We start from the raw sequence: 20,617 nt of genomic DNA, 5'->3' as shown, positions 1-20,617 counted from the left end.
GCTTTACATAAAATCCATTGACACGTTGAACATTTCATGACAAACTAATGTAGCTATGACTTTTTATTGCACACTTAATGACATTTCTGTGACACAAAATACTCTGATTTGTTTCATGACATAAGATCGTATGACCTTTAATCTTCAGACCCTTTTCCTGATCAATAAAACAAACATCTGTATAACTATAACTTTCCACACAATAAATGCTTTGTTACTCAGACGCACACTTAGCATAACGTGAAAGGACAACAGGACCCGACTCACAACACCACGGCAAAGATGACACGCACACAGGGATAAGGCAACACACAGACACACACACACACAGACACGACTAGCCCAGCTCGCCATTTCCATTTTACAATCATCTTTCAAGGCGTGGACCAGCGTTGTGTGTACGTGTGTGTGTGCACACGTGTGCAAGTATTAATATTATCTCTTTAAAAGCAGCTCCAGGGGGCGAGTTGATTGAAAGGGACTCAAGGTGCTGAAGGAAATAATAAAATAGGACGTCACCCGGCTGAGCCTGGATGGGGTTCGACACACCGGGAGGTTAAAGGTCAACTCTACAGCTACAGTTTCAGGTACATAACTTTAATACCTATTCAGTACATAAGGAGTGCTTTTACATATATAAATATTTGAGTGTATAATAACTGATCTGGAGAGAATACCTTTTGAAGAGCTCTTATTCTGAAGGCCCCTCAAACGATCAAAATCAAATCAACTCTTCTGCGCCATCACCTAAAAAATAGAGGATGCCTTCTGAAAGCACCACGACTTTACAGCACATTACAGCTTTTTTTTTTTCTTTCTTGAATCTTTCAGCGACCGTTGGCGGGGGGGGCAACCCCCCCCCCCTCAGATGGTGTCGCTCTCTCTGGCCCGCACGCGGGTCACGTGTTCCAGCTGGCCGGAGTCGGACACGTCGTAGCTGGTCTTGTACTTGGCCAGGATCTTCATCAGTGGGCGGAGCTTCAGCCACCACTGCTCCTTAGGGATCCGGTGGCTGAGGAGACAGAAACGCAGGATGGTGCCGTCGCTTCTCTAATCTGGTTTTTCTCATGAAAAAAAAAAAAAACCCGACGTGAGACTCACACGAAGTCGGTCTCGTCCCGGAGCTTCGACACGGGCTGGAAGACCAGAGCCCTGCGCCGCATCCCCAGCAGGCAGGCCGTGTCCTCCGAGTTCGTGAACACCCGTCCTGCGAGGAAGAGCACCAGCCGCCTTTTAACACCACCCGCACGCTGCAGCCCACCCGCCCGCCCGCCCGCAACGCAGCGCCTCCTTACCTCCTTTGTAGGACTCCTTGAGCGTCTTCGTGACCCACTGGATGGCTTTGGCGGCAACTTTGGTGCCAAAGTTTCGGTCGAATGGAGAAGGAGCCCCTCCCTGCATGGACACACACTTCTATTTAAAAAGGAACGCGGCTGTGAAGAGCGATTTTTACTAAGAAATGATCACAGCGATGAGACCTGCTGCATGTGGCCGAGGATGTTCTTCCTACAGTCGAAGACCCCTCGCCCCTCCTCGGTGTACAGCTGGTAGATGAAGTCCGTGGTGAAGTTCTCGTTGGAGTTCTCGTTCCTGGAGACACGAGTCAAACGTCTCGGTTAAAAGCGGCGCCGTAAACGCTTTGCTTTGAATGAATCTTTCTGCCACAAGTTCCCACGAGAAGCTTGAAGTGGATTGTACGTATTTTGTGTCCATTTTTAGGCAGCCCGAAAAACTAGCGTCCTACAAGCCGTTCGTCCCCCTGAGTCTCCCACACTGTCCCCCACACTGCTGAGGTGCCCTTGAGCCTCCTGCCTTGCACCACTCTGCTCGTCCCATCTCAACAAAAGTCTGCAGCTGCAAACGCACATTGTCCAATGTCCCCTACGCGCTGTCCAATGTCCCCTACACACTGTCCCCGGTACAACCCTCGTCCTACTTTCCGTCTGAGGACTTAAAATAACCTCAGTGAATCACATAGGAGAAGCAGAGACATTTAGCAGAGACATTTAGCAGAGACACTTAGCAGAGACATTTAGCAGAGACATTTAGCAGAGACACTTAGCAGAGACACTTAGCAGACAGACGCAGGTATTGAACGTTGAAAAATAGACGTGCACAAGTCTTTGTTTTTTCTTCTAAATCTTCCCTGGAGTTCCCCCCTTGAGTCGAGGACGTGGACGAGGCGTGGACCCCCCCCCCTCCCACGGGGGGAGAACAGGGCAGATGAAAGGAAAAGAGAAGCTCACCTGAGCACCAAGCCTCTCTGGATGCTCGTCTTCATCTTCTGCGTCAGATGCTCCACGTTGGCCTGAGAACACACAGTGTGGCGTCAGAGCAGCGCCCCCCCCACCACCACACGGAGGAGGTGCAGGGGGGCGTTCCCACCACCAGGGGGCACCAGCACTACACTTTCCACCCTGCTGTAGACCTTCATGGCGTTTTGAATGTCATTGGGAGAGAATTTTTAGCATAAGACTGACGAAATGGGACAACTGCTTTAAAATCGTATTTCCACACATATGAACTCAGCTCAACCATTTTGACCACAAATTCAATTAAAAGAATATATATTTATATCTTCTGTTGCCACTTGACCGTTAATATTCTTGTAAAAAGTGGCACATAAAACATAATAAATAAAAACAGACCTGCAGGTCCCGGATGTCGAACGGCTCCTCGTAGATGTAGACGGTGTCGGCGCCGGCGGCCAGCCCCCCCACGGTGGCCAGGTAGCCGCAGTAGCCCCCCATGGTCTCGATGATGAAGACCCGGCGCTTGGTGCCGCTGGCCGACTGCTTGATGCGATCGCACGTCTGTTGTTCACCAGACGATAAAAATCACCGACGTATCCATAGGAATCATTTCATATTTGATTCTAGAAAAATCTAGAAATACCCACATCTGAGAAGTTGTGGGGATTTCTAGATCTCTTTTCTTTTTGAACTAAATTACTTTGGGCTTTTTGGTTGTGGAAGTAAATCTGAACTTATGGACCAAAAACGCGCGGTTACCTTCAGCCTTCAAGAAGAGTCTCATACGTTCTCTTTACTCGCAGGTCGTCCTTTGACCTTCCATAAACACGTCTGAGTGCACTCTCGCTGCGGCTTCTAAGACCTCTGACCGTGTCCCTCGGACCCCGTGACCCCTGACCCCTTACCTCCACGATGGCGTTGAGGGCCGTGTCGGCGCCGATGCTGAGGTCGGTGCCGCACACGTTGTTACTAATGGTGGCAGGCAGCATGCACATCGGGATGCAAAAGTCCTGGTAGTCGGCCCGGCCCTCGTACAGCTGCAGCAGGGACTCAAAGGCCTGGTGGTGGTGGCGAGGGGGGGGGGGGCCGTGATATCAGATCATCAGACTGCATGTCTGAGGTGTGACCTCTGTGTGACCTCTCACAGTCTGCTTCATGGTGCACAGCGGCTCCCTTTGCTTGAGTCCTCGGCTGGTTTCTAACTGAAGATGATTCTGGTAGACGAACATGTAGATCATCTTGTATTTACACAACAGTGTGTGTGTGTGTGTGTGTGTGTGTGTGAACCACAGCTGATGTTTGTTCAAATAGACAACAGTTCAACCCTCTCTTTTCAATGTATATATATACATACGTGCACATATACATGTATATGTGTACGTCTTTCTGGATACTGGACATTGCTGACCCTCTCGGCCGATGTTAAAGGACTCAAGTAAAGGAAGTCCTTTGAAGTAAACACACCATGAAGAGCTGCAACGTGCACGTGTGTTTTTGTGCGTGTTCATATGTGTGTGTGTGTGTGTGTGTGTGTGTGTGTGTGTGTGTGTGCATGTGTGTGTAGGTGTCTCCGCGCTGCAGGCCGGCTCTCTCCAGGTGACGGGGGCTTTGGCTTCTCATTGGCTGAGAGGACGTGAGGTAAGCTGGTGGTGGTGGTGAGGGGGGGGGGGGGGGGTCACCCAGGCTGACACGGCGCGGTGTTGACGTGTAAAGATTAAGGCATCCTGCCTGATGCCGGGGGGGTGGGGGGTCGTGGTGGCCGGAGGGGAAACGGGGGGGCAATGCTTCCTTCTATGCACAAGAATGCAAAGAGGGGGCGGGGCCTGGTGTTAAAATAATACACTGTAATATCAGACCTGCTGGGCTGAGGCGCATAAAGGCGAACACATGCCACAACACACGTGATGTCATGCCGAGCACTTACCTGGGACCTCCGCTGACCAGCTGACTTCCAACAACAACAACAACAACAACAACAACAACAACAGGAGGTCCACTGAAGCAGCCCGGCTCATCAGCTTTGTGTGTGAGTGACTTTCTGCTGATGGAGGGATGAACCGACCTCGTTTGAGGTCTAACAACAAACATGTGTGCTACGTCAACGTGGATGCCGGCATGTAGAAATGATCCCTGCAAGAGGAGAATGGAGCCGCAAGATGACGGATATTTAAGTTGCTGCAGGAATTCAAATGTGTATCGTTTTAATAGGTGAAGCTCGATGTCGACTCACTAAAGAACGATCCTGATTCCACGTTAAACTAAATAGAAGTTCAACAAACCACCATTACCCTTCTGTTTACGTGAAAGCAGAGATTCTGCAGAGAAAACACGCTGACACCTCGTGGCGATGACCTTCAGGGAACCTCCGTCTGTCACCTGCTGGTAGGGGGGAGGGGTCCCCGGGGGGCAGGGGGGAGGGGGTCTCCACACCCGCCTCACTTACGTCAGTAATGGCGTTCAGAGCCGTGTCTGAGCCAATGCTGAGGTCTGACCCGGGGATGTTGTTGGAGACGGTGGCGGGGACCATAACCATGGGCACACACAGCTCGTCATACCGGTCCCGCGCCGCGGCGAGCTCCAGCAGTCCCACGTAGGCCTGCAGCGGTGAGAGCCAGCACCTCATTTGGTGGGTGGGGGGAGGGTGGGGAACCAACACGGAGATGAAGGTGGGGGGGTGAAGCTAACTTAGCGTAGCGACTTCGATATTCGGTTTATCCTTTTCAGTATGAACACATTGAAATGTTGAGGGTCACTTTGGGGAAGAAGTAAACTGTTGGGTCTGTTCTGGAAAGGAAAGCTTAGAGGTGGGCGGGGCCTGTTGCTGGGAGGTGGGAGGGGCCTGTTGCTGGGAGGTGGACCTCAAGGGTAAAAAAATAGCAGGAGGATGAGAGACAGGCAGGACAGGGAAAGCGGTCTGGGACTAGCGAGGCGATGCTGGGAGGAGTCAGGCAGTGGGAGGGGTCAGCGAGAGGGAGGAGCGTAATGGCAGGGGGAGGAGCCAAGGGGAGAGAGCCAGGCCGAACAGGACAATGAGACACACAGAGGACGTTCGTAGCTCCACAGTCACAGACAGGGAGGGAGACAGCGTCCACTTCATGACCAAGCTGCCCACTTCTTTATGATCATTTATTGGTGTCACAGTTTAGCACCTTATTCTAATGATGAGGTCACGGCTCACACAAGGTGGGAGATCGTTTAAATGTCTCGCTTGTAATGTGGAAATGTGCCGATGCAGAACGAGATGTTGTAATAGTTTGACAAGTTCAAATGAATGAAATCAGCAACGTTGAACAACACGTGATGCATTTAAAAAGACAATATCTTAACAATAAGAATGAATACTTTCATAGAATTAGGAGCCATACTGGATATTAAACTGTCAGAAATTATGATTTGAAAATTATTTTTTATCATCAAAATAAAACGCACCTCAAACCCTCCGATGACCATCAGAGCGTTGATGTTGTGGATCCTAATCTGCTCAGCAATCTCCTCCAGATGTTTGCCCGGAAGAGTTCTAGCATATCAAAAGGAAACGATGTTGGTTTCATTTTAGAGTAACTACGAGAAACCGTTTTAATATTATTCGTTTTTAGTTTAGTTTGGTTTAGGCTTCAGTTACACTGACTTTTGTAGTTGCCCTACACGAAGTAGAGAATCAAGAATTATGTGTTAACGTTACACATTCAATCATAGTTCACTGACTCACCGCTTGGTCCCCAGCAGGGAGCCGCCTTGGCCGGTCCAGCCCCCGACGTCTCCCCACTTGATCTCCTTAATCTGATTTAAAGGAGCAGGTCATTATTATTCACACTGTCAATCATCTCTGATAAATCTTCACATCTAAGTTCCAGCAATGCTAAAACAATATATACGTATTAGATATCCTTCCTCACACTGCTAAATTATGTAAAATTACCAAAGACACATGTGTTCTTAGTTAAATAAATTCATTTATTTCGGACCACTCAAGTGTTGATACCCTCAGTGTCCTCCCCCCCCTCCCGCGTACCTGTCCCTTGTAGAAGCCCTCGAAGCCGTCGCTGACAGCGAACATCTTGTGGCCTTCGGTGATTCCCACCCTGACGGCAGCGCGCACGGCGGCGTTCATCCCCGCCGCCGGGGCGCCGACGTTCAGCACTGCGACGTTGAAGGAGCTCTGTCGGCCGCGGGGTGGGGGAGGGGAGGAGAGGTCGGTCACGCTTTAAAAACGTCGTCTCACAGATCACAGATGAAGGCGGTGGGAATTCCCACCGCGGTAGTTAGAGGCTACGCGGACAAGCAGACAGGAAGTAGGCTGATCCGTCACCGCAGGGGGGGCTCTTTCTGCTTCTGACGAAAACCATTCGGGGCGTCGAGTGGCAGCCGGGGCGGAGGACTAACTGGCATGCAAGAAGCCACATGCCGCTCAAGAGGCGCAGCCAAGCGGCAGCGGCTGCTTACTTCTGGAGAGGATCGGCGGTCAATGCAAACTTTCGGCGACTATCTGGGGGTTTTCTCGCCATTCAAAGCGGAGTCATTGTTTCAAGGGCACAGCCACTTTCAACCCCCGGGGTCAAAGGGCACGAGGTGAGTATTTCGGGTGAAGCCTCGTACACACAGTCCACATTGCTATTCAGTGTGCTGCCAATGAATGACAGATTAGGCCTAATTAACCCTTTACCAATCCCCGCCCCTCGAGGTCAGACTGGCCAATCAGAGAGAAGCTTCAGGCAGTTCCTATCTGACTCAACAGGCTGGTTCCATAGAGGCTAAAGGTCCATCTCTTAAGGCTCCTTTCCACAATATGTCTGAAATGTATCACACCTGAGGGAGTGCAGTTAGTGACAGCGTGGGCTCCATGGTAACGTAGCAGCGGGGGGGGGGGGGCTTAGCAAAGAGTCAATTGAGGAGATGGTTTAGCAGGTAGAACGTCAGAATGGACAGGCGTCCAAGTCTCAGCTGCTTCTCAACGCACAACTAGGAGCGAAGTCATTATCTGTTCATTAAATATTCAATCCCGTCCTGTTCTAGATCACACAAAAGGCATTGAGCTCCAACGTCCTGAGAGGTCAAGCCCGTCTTCTTCTTCTAATCAAGGATTAATCGAAAACCTCGTAAAGAAGAGTGCTATTCTTCACAGCTTCGAAGCCTTTGTTCCTCAAGTATTTAAATATAATTCTACATTTTAAAAATATCAGTGTCCGCGTTCACAACTAAACCCGGAGCCCAGACAGTTTGATTCCAGTGAGAAAAGTCCAGGGACTTTTAATCTCTGCATCCGCTGTTTCTGGGAGAGGGCGGAGCCTGTGCATTCGGAATGAAAGTTAGGAACAAGATGCTGAAACGAGGGCTACTTCAGGCTCATGTGAAGCCCGTCCCCTGGTGTTGCAACATCTGTGCACATCTGCAACTGCTTCTTCTTCGAAAGCGGAGCCGAGGAGGAACAAGCAAAAGACGGACGGAGCGGCGTCCTAAGACAAGATACCATGCAAAAAGCCCAGATATCTCTATCTCAGCATTGAGGAATTGGAATAAGGAGCCCCCCCCCCCCACTCAGACGGCCACAGAAAAACAGACGGTTAGTGTCACAAAAAGAGCGCGGCGCCCACAAGGCACCTGACCAGGAAGTACCTTTAAGCTACAAGTCTCTGAGCCGCTGGTGGGGAGACACATTGGAAGAGTTACACTGGTCAGAACCCGGCGGTTGCAATGATCAATGTTTATTGTAATAGGATTTTATTATTCATTCGTGAAGCACTTACGTTCGGGAGCTCGGAGTCTGCTTTGCGGTAGGAGAGCAGGCGGTAGGTGGTCAGATTGTTTTCAAAGCTACTGCAGATCATACACGGGGGAAAACGAAAAGGGTTAGACACCAACGGACGTGAGTTCCGTTCCTGTTGAGGAAGCACTCCGGGTCACATGACAATACTCCTTCTTCCTCAGGTGGGACGCGTGGAGGAAGCGACCTTCATCTTCTTCACGAGAGTCGATCCGACATTTAATCCCTCCAAAAGTAAATCAATACCTTCCACGCAGTCTCACTGCCTCTTCAAACTTCTTCTCGTCCATGGCCTTCTGCACCTCCTGGGTCTGATGACAACACACACAAGAGCTGCTTCATCACACGCGCCGTCAGCTGCTGAGAACCACACACACACACACACACACACACACACACACACTCACCATCTGAACACACTCCATCAGTGGAAGCCGGACCGCCTGGTTACCCACCAGCGACACAACGCAGGCCGGCGTGGTGGCGGAGGCCTCCAGCAACGCCAGCACCGCCTCCACGCCCATGCGGCTGGCCTGCAAGGGGTCAGAGGTCACCTGGAAGGTCAGCGCTGGGCGGCGGGATGTTTGCAGTGTAAACAACCGCGTTTCACGTCACGTGAGAGAGGAAATAGATCGGGACGCACCAGGATCCGGTCGAAGGCGGAGGGGGTCCCGCCTCGCTGCACGTGGCCCAGGATGGTGACCCGGGTGTCAAAGCCCAGGCAGCGTACCACCAGCTGGGCGGGAGGGGGATAAGGAATATATGAATATCACATTTCAGTGTGATTAAACAAAAGAGGTACCATGAATGTAAAATACAACTGCAGGGTCTGCGGGTCGGCGTCCGTACTTACTTCCTTGATGTAATCGGGAGTTATGGCCTTGTTGTGGGAATCGATGGCTCCCTCAGCTACGATAATAATGTTGAGCCTTTTCTTATCGGCGCGGTTCTAGAGGGACGAAGGAGTGAAAGCATCTGAGTACATGAGAGGAAGCCTTGCGGCGTCTTAACAGGAGGCCTAATAAACCACACAGAGGTATTAATTAGGCTGGAGAACAGAAGAAAACTACTGAACTACTGAACTAGGAGGAATTTTCATATTCTTAAGCGCGTCTCATCTCATCTCTGCATCAAATGGCCGTAAACAAAAAAAAAATCACAAACCATTTGGGCCTAAAAGGTCGTCGAGGTCATCAGAATCCGTGTTATATATCACTTATTGCACACACATGTAACATACATATATTAACGTGTTGTTACCTCGGACAGCTTCTGACACATGACGTCCTCCCAGCCGTCCCCAGGAGGCATCTCTGGGATAAAGACCCAGTCTGCTCCACAAGCCAGGGCACTGACCATGGCCAGGTATCTGCACACGCACACACATGCACACACGCACACACACACACGTGTTCCAATCATTGCGTTGAAAAATCTCATGTCACTTATTAAAGTAGAACGTGTGCTGAATAAAATGAGGGTTTGGTTGAATTTGACGCTCAGAATGGACCAGACTGACTCTGATACAGAGTTTAACTTGCGTGTTCTCGCACACGTCTTGTACACGTCTGTGCGTGTTCCGATGGGGTGTGTCCCCGTCTCGGTGAGCCTACCCGCAGTGTCGGCCCATGACCTCCAGCACGAAGGTCCTCTGGTGGCTGGAAGGAGGCCGAGCGTTAGAAACACAGAAAAGAGCAACGAGTCGGCCGCGTGGAGTGGACACTCCAGTGTTGGCGAGGGCGGCGCTCGTTTCGCTTACCTCTGTGCGGTGGTCATGATGGCGTCCACCACCTCGATGATCCGGTGCAGGGCCGAGTCGGTGCCGATGGTCATGTCGGTGCCGCAGAAGTCGTTGTCGATGGAGCCGACCATGCCGACGATGTGGAGCTCCGAGTTGCTTCGGGCCGCCTCCTCATCGATGAGGCCTGGAAGACAGCGAGGAGGGAGGGGTTTCATTCCCCTGATGTCACCTGGTGGCGCGCTTTGGACGCGCTTCGGGCACGCTTCGGGCACGCTTCGGGCGCGGGGGTCGACCCAGCCCGGCTCACCTTGTCCGAGGAGCTCGTCCAGCAGCCCGCTCCACTCCTCCCGGAAGAGGTTGGCGCCGGTCAGGCTGCCGTCGCCGCCGATCACGCACAGGTTGTTGATGCCGCGCTGCACCAGGTTGCGCGCGGCCCTCAGGCGGCCCTCGCGGACGCGGAACTCTTTGCAGCGGGCGCTGCCGATGACCGTGCCGCCCTGGGGGGCGGGGGGGGACTTTTTAGTCACAAGCTCATTGGTCTCTCGTTGCTGAGCCGTGTCCAACACAAGTGGACTTGTGGGGACTAGAGCGCGTCAATCACAAAGACAGTCAGGACGTCAACAGGTCCTGTAGAGCTCACCACTTGCAGCATGCTGGAGACGCTTTCCCACGTGGCCTCCTTGATGTTGTCTCCGCCGTCCACCATGCCCTGGTACCCCTGAGAGGAGGAGAGACGGACAGCGGTTCATTGATTAAATGATCAATTCATGATTAATGATCATAATTAAGCAAAGCATCTAAATGAGAACAACTCAAAAGTACGAAAACATATGTAAATACTGAATTCATGCCAGATCAAATGAAGAAGTGGCTGAATATCTAACAGGTTATTGATGGAATGTGCAGTAACCAAGATGGTGGTAGACGGTGAACTCTGTACCGCTCATCTTTGTGTCATCAATCACACCCTGAACCCAAAGTCCACAGGCCGCCCACCGTCCCCACACAAACAGACCCCCCCAGGGAGCCCGCAGAGTGCAAGCAGTAAGAAGTAAAACGGGGACAGGAAGTGGTCTACACCAAACGGAAGCGTCTTCTCTGCAGTTAGAAGGAGACTCTAACGGCGTGATGAAACAACTGAGATAAGGCCTCCCAATAAAACACTGTCTTATCAAAGCCCCCCCCACCCCCCCCCCCTTCCCAAGGGACAATGAATGGCAGCTTTAGCTGATAAGCCCTCGATGAGAGAAGAAGAAGAATCGTCTGGAGTCTCGTCTCACCTCGTAGATGAAGTAGACCTTCGCCTCCACGTAGATCCCCATCCGGACGACGGCCCGGACCGCTGCGTTCATGCCTGTCACGGTGGGGGGGGGCAAATAAAAGTTAGACTTAATGATATTAGGAACAGGACAGAAAGGAGCGAGTCTGCGATCAGCTCGGCATTGATCACTAAAGCCAACGGAGCCTGATGCTCCGCTGCTATTGATGGAGGAGATTTGACTGGGTGGTTGTTGGTGCAACAGATGGAGGCAGGGTGGAGAAGAGATGGAGGGGAGAGATCCTTCTGGAGGAAAGGAAACCAGGGAGAACCAGGATCTTGTCCGGCAGGGACAAACTGCCCCTCACAGCCGGATCCCCTCCCCCACAGAGCGTGTTACGGGACGTGACTACTTCCCGGACGTGGTAGTCTCTGCTCAGGGCGTTCTGTGTCATCGATAATCTGCAGATTACTTTCAGTTTGCAGACACAAAACATTCTCATTAAACCTCTAAATCACGCCAATGGACCAACTATTTCCATCCCAAGGGAGGGGGCCCTTCCCAGAAAAAAACAAAGTTGTTTACTTTGTTTTTTCAGCCGTGCTGACGGGATAAGCCTGCGCTGCTTAGCGACCAGGTCAGAGCTGATTGGTCGAGGGGAATCCGTGACAACGCGAACAAAATGTGTAATGAGTTCAACAAGAAAGGAACGAGGTGAATTCTCTCAGCACGAATAATAGTGAACTCCTGTTCTCACAGTGTGTGTGTGTGTCCGTGTGTGTGTGTGTGTGTGTGTGTGTGTGTGTGTGTGCGTGACTGTTGTCATGTTGCAGCTGAGTCCTTTGAATAATGTTCTCTCACAAATTTCGAAATAGTTTTTCCCTCCAGCATGACTCGAGATATCCAATTATGTGTGTGTGTGTGTGTGTGTGTGTGTGTGTGTGTGTGTGTTAAAGTTGCCGTGGTAATCATGTATCACCTTGCAGCAACGTTGGGGTCCGTGCTCTTATGAAACAGAAGGTCATGTAAAGGTAAAGAAGGTTATTCACGTCTGACCTGGAATTACTTTTTTTTCTCTTTTTAGTTTAGTTTGTATTTAATCAGTTTACTATATTCTTTAAATCACAGAACATCCTTTCTGCTCCAAATATCTCTTCACTGAGTCAGAGCACTTTTCTGTCACATTGCTGACCATCTCGTCAGTAAAGAGACACAGTTACAACCAAAAGAACCTTTGTTTTGAGGCATATTGGAGGAGGCCAAACTCACAGCCTTATGAAGGAGAATTAGGACACTGGTGACAAGAGGATGATGTGAGGCTCTGCACAAGAACATGCTACACGAGAACATGCTACATGAGAACACGCTACATGAGAACACGCTACACGAGAACACACTACCGTGAGAACACGCTGTCATGAGAACATGCTACATAAGAACACGCTACCATGAGAACACGCAGTCATGAGAACATGCTACCATGAGAACACGCTACATGAGAACATGCTACCATGAGAACATGCTACATGGAAACATGCTACCATGAGAACATGCAGTCATGAGAACATGCTACCATGAGAACATGCTACATGAGAACACACTATATGAGAACATGCTGTCATGAGAACATGCTACATGAGAACACGCTACATGAGAACATGCTACCAGGAGAACATGCTACATGGGAACATGCTACCATGAGAACACACAGTCATGAGAACATGCTACCATGAGAACATGCTACATGAGAACACACTATATGAGAACATGCTGTCATGAGAACATGCTACATGAGAACACGCTACATGAGAACATGCTGTCATGAGAACATGCTACATGAGAACACGCTACATGAGAACATGCTACCATGAGAACATGATGTCATTGGCAGAGATGGGCAGTATTTATATTAGTTGTATTTGAAAGTGCGGATAAAAATGAACATAATTTGTCATTTTGTATTTCTATGTGACGCCTTGTTAGCCTCATGCCGGGTTTCTCCTGATTCTTCTCAGCTGTCCATCAGCCTGTTTCCCTCCTCCAGCCCCACACACATGAATCCGCCTGCTTCCCCTGTTCTCCTGTCAGCTCGTAGTAGTTCCTCCCCGTCTGTTCTCAATGTTTCAAGACGTTGTTTTTTTCCCAGCCAGTCAGATCTCTCCACTGCATTCTGGACCTTTGCCGGTTTTTCTGGATTTGTGATGGCAGCCTGCTGCCTGTCGGACTGGTTCTCCCCCGTGTCCATTAAAACAAGTGCTCTTCTGCTCCAGAGGCCTCTCACACTTTAAGTAAGTAAATGCGCTGTAATGTAGAACCACGTGGCCTCCCAAGCCGCAGTACAGTAAAAGAAGCAGCCTACTTACCTGTGTATTGATTTACTATTTACCTTTGATTTGTATTCATTCTTCTGTGCGGAACGTGATGTACAGTAATTTGTTTAAGCTCTTTACCTGCGTACCACTGGCTCTAATTCTATATTTTGCTTTCATAGCATACGTAGGTCTAATGTATGAAGTGGTTTATGGGCTGGTCCCATCAATAAAAACATATATAGTAAATACAAAATCATTCAATTTATTTTCTTTTAAGAACTGCTTAGTTACACTGACATTCTGTTCTTCCGGTTTGTGGAGTTCACCAGAGCTTTGTGTACATTATATCTCCCAACCTGAATGTTCTATCCAGACAAACGTATTTCCTATTTTAATACAATTTTTTGTATCAAAGTACTTTTTTCCCATCTCTGGCCATGAGAACATGATGTCACGTGCTGCAGCCTATAGGGACGCGCTGTTACGTAACAGCCTCTAAGGCCCCCCCCCCCCCCCCCCCCCCCCCCCACATCCCGCCCCCCTGTGGTATTTGGACGTGATCGCGCATGATCTTAACGATGTGACGAGTTGAATCGTGAAACGTGCTGGTTCACTCGCATTATTCGCATTACGACACCGCTGCGATCCCGCCGCGACGGGATGGATGAGCGATGTCACGGCAAACGGACCGGAAGTCCACATGCGCCGCCTTCGAAATAGAAGCGCCCCAAAGAACGGTTCGCTGCGGGAGTTTTACTGTGAAAGGCTCCCCCGGAAGTGGGCTCGTTTGCTGCGGGCAGCTTGACACCGGTCCTCCGGTGAATCATCCTCGGTGATGTAAGACGCGTTTCTACACGTCTGCTGCGATAACGGATCATTTACACGTGATCGGAAGTTAATCGGATCGCTTTTACTCATTCGAACTTTCTAAAACTGGCACCTATAGTGAAACAGATGAGGTGGTATTCACCGGGGAAACTCAAAGGTACTCGCTGTCCTAAGTGAGTCAGACGTAAAATAGATATACAATTCTATTTTAAGGTCACTAAATACCAACTGAGCTCGTTGCTTTTCGGAATACCGCAGAACTATGATCGATCACACTGGGGGGGGGGGGGGGGGGGGGGGGTTACAATACAAGTCCTGGTGCACCGGCAACGTCCACACGCACCCATGCACACACCGTGCACGCCGTGCATGTGACTGCAATGGTGCAGGGTGCACGACGAGGGGGAGAAACCCCAGAATAAGATGTCTCTTTAATGATCCCGCTTCCAGTCACACTTGTTGATGTCAGCGCTGCTTTGCCAAACGAATCGAACGCACCAAAACAACCGGGATCATCTTTAGCAGACCAACTATCAATATTCATATTATAACTGATATTTTTAGCCGGAATAAATCTTTGAGCGTCCATGTCGGAGAAGAAAAAGAAAAAAGAGAGAGCGACATCCGTGAGGTCACACATCCATTATCGGACAGCTCTTGGACTGACGCACTTCCGTGATCTCCTCAACCTAAACACGGAGTGTTTGCTGTTGCAAAACTCCACCGAACACCCGTGTGACGCCGGGGAATGTCGCTCGTGAGTCTCCGCGCGAGTTTACTCGGATCCAGCGAGCGTGACAGCGGCGCGTCGCCGCGGCGTCAACCTCACTGTCCGATAATGGGCCTCGGGCGGCGCGGCGCGTTACCTTGGGCATCTCCCCCGCTCGTCAGCACCGCGATGGACTTCCCGGCGCCGGACAGGTTCTCGAAGAATTTCCGAGTGTCCTGCCGCTTCGGTGCCGCCGCCATGTTGCCTGTCACTATCTTCTCCCCCCCACCGGACCCCCGCTTTTCCACTTCACTCCACAGAGTGTTCCACGGCCAAACTCTGTCAGTGGGTCGGTTTCCTCTGCGGAGCGCAGCGGGACACTGGCGCTGTGTGCGTGCAGGACGCAGGAGTAGGACCGCAGTGGGTACCGCCCCTCACACGCACACCGCACGTGCACACGCACGCACCTTCCTCACGCGTCGTAGAGGCCCGTGAGATGCGTCACTAGTTGTGGCTTCAAAGTACAATCTGGAGGCCCAACTGACTCAGAGTACTAACGATGAATTACGCCAATGTCAATAAGTCGGTCGTAGTGTAACAATAGTGTAATAGTCGCAAAAGCCTTTGTGCTGATCTGAGAACATGTTCCTTACACTTGAAATAGTGGAAACACAGAATGTGTGTATTTTAGTTTTTCAGAAGTCTAATAACATGTTATAGTCTTTTTTTTCTGCTCCCAGTTTTTGGGTTCGAAATAAAATCAGAGTGAGAGCTCTTCTCTTTTTTTTCCTCGCTTTGGTTGGTTCTCACGACCCGAGCTTTTGAGTGACAGCCAGAGAGCTGTCCCTCTGTGAGCGGATGAATGTGCCTCTCTAAAGTGATGATTGTCCCTCTGTGAGCGGATGAATGTCCCTCTCTAAAGTGATGATTGTCCCTCTGTGAGCGGATGAATGTCCCTCTCTAAAGTGATGATTGTCCCTCTGTGAGCGGACGAGTGTCCCGCTCTAAATTGATGATATTCCTTCTGTGAGCGGATGAATATGTCTCTGTAAGCGGATGAATGTCCCTCTCTAAGAGGATGATTGTCCCTCTGTGAGCTGATGAATGTCCCTCTGTGACGGATGAATATGTCTCTGTGAGTGGATGAATATGTCTCTGTGAGTGGATGAATATGTCTCTGTGAGTGGATGAGTGTCCCTCTGTGAGCTGATGAATGTCCCTGTGAGTGGATGAATATGTCTCTGTAAGCGGATGAATGTCCCTCTGTGAGTGGATGAATATGTCTCTGAGCGGATGAATGTCCCTCTGTGAGTGGATGAATATGTCTCTAAGCGGATGAATGTCCCTCTGAGCGGACGAATGTCTCTGTGAGCGGATGAATGTCCACAGCTGTCCAGAGGGGACAAGTCTTCACCGAGACAGCAGCAGGCTGAAGGCAACATCTAGAAATAGTGCTTCAAAAGCATTACAAAGACTATTTGTATGATATTCTTTTCTTGGACATGAATTCCTGACCTTCTCACTGAGTTCATGACCTTGAGCAATCGCATTGAAGCTTTTATCTCAGCGAATCACCCTCTCTCTCTCTTCACGTCACGTCACACCTGTCGCAACAACTCACATTTCATCAGAGCGCCTTCGGGACAAAGAGGTTTATTTGAGAGAAAGTTTTAAAAAAATGTATTTATTTATTTTTATAACAAGCTGCTGTGATTAGATTGGAAAAGTCACGCAGAGGACATCACGTTCTGATCACTTCAACACCAATGTGTGTGTGTTTGTGTGTGTGTGTGTGCTCCAAAATGCCAACTTGACATTTAAAAAAGGAATTTCTTAAACGCTGCTGAATACGAACGTGTCATCAAACACTATTATGTTATATTCTCATCCTGCATGTGAACATGGTGAGACACGGCTTCGATGAAGCACTGCATCATGGGACACTTCGGGCTGTGAAGAAGGAGATTTCACTCAGTGTCCATAGAGTCATGAAGTAAGAATCTCAGCAGATATCCTGACTTTTATTAATATCTAATCCGGGGTCAAGCTCCAATATGCGGAATCCCACATTTCCCACAATGCAACTCAGCGACACCGCTTTACCGCAACTCAGAGGTGCACCAGATATAAAAATAATAATAACCACAGTATATATTTTTAACCAGCCCAACTTATCAAGAATATAACACACGATGATTTGAATAACCGCCTTGTGAAACACTGCGTTCCGTTCTGCCGCTTCATCCGTACAACACGCCGCGTTTGGTGAACTTTCCTGTAGTAACAAGGCGGTGACACTACGTCATGCGTATGACGTAATCAATCGGGAGTGAAAAGAGAAACGTGTATTTCCATTAAGCCGCAGCGGGTGCGTGTTCACGTCAAACTCCCGGAGGTCATTACGCGCGCGCGCGCACGCGATTGGCTCTGTGGGTCGAGCGCTGCTTACATAACTGTTCGTGTAAGTGGTGCACGTAAAAATAAAAAATAAAGGAGGGAGGAGAAATAAAAAGACAAGAGGCCCCGCTCAATAAAAATAATTTATTTACAGCAGCATGAATCATAAATTAACGCAGCATTGGCAAAAGCATCATTGGAGTCGACGGTTTGCATAAAGTGGTGTAAACGTCTGGACTTTTGCATAAAAACACCCGCGAGACATCGAACACGCGCCGCCGGGGCGGCGCGGTTGAAATGAAAGCGCCGCCACCGGTGACCTTTGACCTTTGACCCCCGCTTTCACCTCCCGGGGAGGAGCCAACTCAAGAGTTCGGATCAGCAGTGCTCTCTTCAGTATTCCTTTAGAACAATAATCTGCTGCACTCTGCTGGGGAACCGCGTCATTCATAATAATCAGAATAATAGTAAAGTCTCCTGTAAAACGAGAGATCCATTCACATTCACTTATTCTCTCATTTAAAGACACTCTGACGCACTCTGGTGGTGAAACACAAAAGTGAGCTGAAGATTAATTCAAATTTCATTGTAGAAAACAAATCCAGTACTTATGCAGCGGGAATAATTTAAAGATGGCTTTAAATGAAGAGTAAAATGAGACAGTCTTAAAGAGTGAAACGCGAAGAGATTAGAAGTGAAATACAACATTAATCAGCTCTGTGAAGCCATTCCAGTGTTTAGTTTTTACATCCCTTCTATTTAGTATCAAACAGTCAAACAGTTTAAGACCGTAGAAGTAAAACTTGGGTGCAGCACATCTGTGAGGTCAGCGGAAGGTTTCTGAAGAGCCGTCGCCATTTAACCTCGTTTGAAATATCCAATATTTGACAACTCCACAGCTCCTCCTCGTCATTATTATTATTAAGTATTAACATGATTTACAGGAAACTGCAGCTCAAAGTTACAACTATTGCTCTTCTAGGGGGATGAAATCTAAAAAGCCAGGTGGGGGGAGCGGATGTGTGGGTGGGGGGGGTTACAGCGACAGTATGAACACTGAAGGCATTATGCGTTCAGCATAATGGTTCAAAATAGTTCAATGTACTGATTGGATATTGTACATAATAATAATAATAATAAATATATATATATATATATATATTACACATTATATATAAAATATCCAATCACTCCGAGTATGATGTACTGTATTGAAAGCTGAAAAGGACAAAAAATAAAAACAACACAAACATCTTATAATAACAACTATAAACGTTCAGGTCAGTGTTTCACTTTGAAGACAGTTTTTTTCACACCGTTACAGTGTGCGTTCAGGGTGTGCCCCCCCCTCCGGACCCCCCACAGGAAACTCCCTGGATCCTCCGTGTTGCAGATTCCCCCAGCAGACTGAACTGCTCCTCAGCAGCTTCACTTCTTAAGAGCACCGGAAGGTTTATTATTTTCACACAGACTGATGTCAGAGGCAGAAATCATCTGATTGGTTAAATCTCAGAAGGGGGAGAAAACAGAATACTTAATAACACGTTTAATGATTTTCCGTTTGATGCAATACGTGTGATTTATTAGTCCGTTTCTTTTACTGGGGTACTTGCACAGCAGTAGTAACAAAATATAGATCAACAAAAAATAGAAAGTAATTAAGCTTTGCTGCACCTTTAAGAGCTGCAACATTAATTTGATAAACACATCAATAATAATAATAATAATGCTTTTACATGCTACTTTAAGTATATTTTGATATATATGTTTTGCAAATCTAGAGTGGCTATTGAGACACTTTTTTAAGAAAGCCAAATTAAATGACCGTTCTTAAGCTCCGCCCACTGAGGTTTCATTCAACCAATCAAATATTTCCGCTCCCCATTAGTTGGAATAAACTCCAAACTGCTGTTTTGCAATACCACATAGAGGTCTCTAAGTATGTACACAATCTACACACATCCACCTTCATTCAATGAGTCATTAAATAGGGAAACAGCTCCCTTGTAACTACAGCAGTTGAAATATATTAATTTTAAAAATTACATCAAAATGTACCATTTCGAGAGATTTTCTTAAACAAAAGATATTATTGTTTTTTTTTTCACGTCATACAAAGAATCTCTAAAAACTTCTTCAAAACTATAAATACCTGTAAAATATTTCATCTCAAACCTTCTCATTTGACGTTTTGAGTCAGGTTCCGAAATGGAATTGTAAAAGATGAAATCCAGGAGGTTTCGCTTCTCCAGTGTCGAACTGTTCTTGGATTCACACAGACACACACACACACACAGTTGTGTACCCTTCACATACACACACAGTCGTCTCCTCGCTGCTCATCCACAGCCGGGGTCAGCAGAAATTCTGTCAAAGCGACAGAGGAGAAATGGTTTTATTATTCCCTGGACACTGTGACCTAAACTGAACCAAAGAGCCGTAATAATGGAGCTTCACTAATAAGTTTGACTTAATTTAACCTTAATGTGAGGGATGCGCGTAAAGTACGTGGAGATCTTTAAACCTACAGAATTGTCTTCGCCCTCTTGCGTCATCATGTCCATCCCCGCCAGCTGGTCCAGGATCAGGCCGCCGTCCCTCCCCTGCATCACAACAGAGGACCACAGACATGAACTCACCTGTACACCCCCCCCCCTAAATACTGACATTAGCTACAAAGGAAACATCTCAAACATGATTAAATGGTCTATTTTCCTTTTGCTGAAAAGGTCGCGTGTGAAAACTCAAACTAATATTTTTTCCTTTTTTTTCATAATGTTTATCAACTGTTTTAGATTTAATACTTTTACTTTTTTGATGTATTTATATAGACGTATTTATATAGACGTATAGTTTTTTTATACATTTTTAGACATATTTGGGCTTTTTAAAAACTTTTTGACCTAACATGTATCATCTTTTTTTCAAATTTTTGTATGTAATATTTGTAAACTTTTTCCATTCCATGATATTTTTCTCGACCTAACATCTTTTGAATTTTTTCAAAACATTTTTTGAGATAATATATTATAAATATAATATATTTTTTTCAAAACATTTTGACCTCAACCTCATTTTCAAAATAATTTGGGATTTCATTATTTTTCACAGCAACTTTTGACCCAACATACTTTTTTAAAGACATTTTTTGTCTTTTTTTCCGATGATGCTTTTCCCCTCCTCACCTGCTCCGTGCTCATCTGTCCTGACATGTGGCTCATGCTGTTGACCATGACTCCCAGGTTCACGCTGTTGTTGTTGTTGTTGTTGTTGCTGTTGCTGTACATCCCTCCGTTGGCCTGCGTGGAGTACTGCGACTGGGCCTGCTGGTACCCGCTGGGGGGAGGAAAACCGGGTC

General features: G+C 48.1%; 2 protein-coding genes across 5 annotated transcripts in view; both read right to left on the bottom strand.

Annotated features, from left to right (window-relative positions):
* Window positions 1–50: 50 nt before the first annotated feature.
* Window positions 51–15,319, bottom strand: LOC120815560 (ATP-dependent 6-phosphofructokinase, platelet type). Of its 2 annotated transcripts, none has more exons than XM_078099684.1 (22): window positions 15,020–15,319; window positions 11,035–11,108; window positions 10,395–10,472; window positions 10,062–10,251; window positions 9,773–9,938; window positions 9,627–9,671; window positions 9,274–9,382; window positions 8,867–8,962; window positions 8,657–8,749; window positions 8,421–8,546; window positions 8,260–8,324; window positions 7,997–8,066; window positions 6,265–6,411; window positions 5,962–6,032; window positions 5,682–5,769; window positions 4,696–4,848; window positions 2,649–2,813; window positions 2,247–2,308; window positions 1,479–1,590; window positions 1,296–1,395; window positions 1,102–1,207; window positions 51–1,012 (listed from the first exon to the last, which is right to left on the bottom strand). In XM_078099684.1, exons 1-22 carry the CDS (start codon window positions 15,120–15,122, stop codon window positions 865–867), a joined length of 2,367 nt encoding a protein of 788 aa, XP_077955810.1. In that variant the 5' UTR covers window positions 15,123–15,319; the 3' UTR covers window positions 51–864. The 2 variants fall into 2 exon arrangements, with proteins under 2 accessions (XP_077955810.1, XP_077955811.1); XM_078099685.1 differs by lacking the exon at window positions 4,696–4,848 and adding an exon at window positions 3,158–3,310 and having other exon boundaries at window positions 15,020–15,317.
* A 2,070-nt stretch (window positions 15,320–17,389) lies between these two features.
* The window catches only part of LOC120816345 (nuclear receptor coactivator 2-like), a 28,119-nt gene continuing 24,891 nt past the window's right edge, over window positions 17,390–20,617 (bottom strand). For all 3 annotated transcript variants that reach the window (XM_078099681.1, XM_078099683.1, XM_078099682.1), the window contains exons 20-22: window positions 20,445–20,595; window positions 19,788–19,862; window positions 17,390–19,626 (exon numbers count right to left, since the gene is read on the bottom strand). In XM_078099681.1, coding sequence (XP_077955807.1) covers window positions 19,615–19,626; window positions 19,788–19,862; window positions 20,445–20,595 — 238 coding nt within the window. In that variant the 3' untranslated portion in view covers window positions 17,390–19,614. The remainder of the gene's footprint in view (window positions 19,627–19,787; window positions 19,863–20,444; window positions 20,596–20,617) is intronic.

Source organism: Gasterosteus aculeatus, chromosome 3 (assembly GCF_964276395.1).
Source record: "Gasterosteus aculeatus chromosome 3, fGasAcu3.hap1.1, whole genome shotgun sequence".
Lineage (NCBI taxonomy): Eukaryota > Metazoa > Chordata > Actinopteri > Perciformes > Gasterosteidae > Gasterosteus > Gasterosteus aculeatus.
The sequence above is the reverse complement of the archived record's forward strand: the minus strand, read 5'-3'. Positions and strand labels throughout refer to the sequence as shown.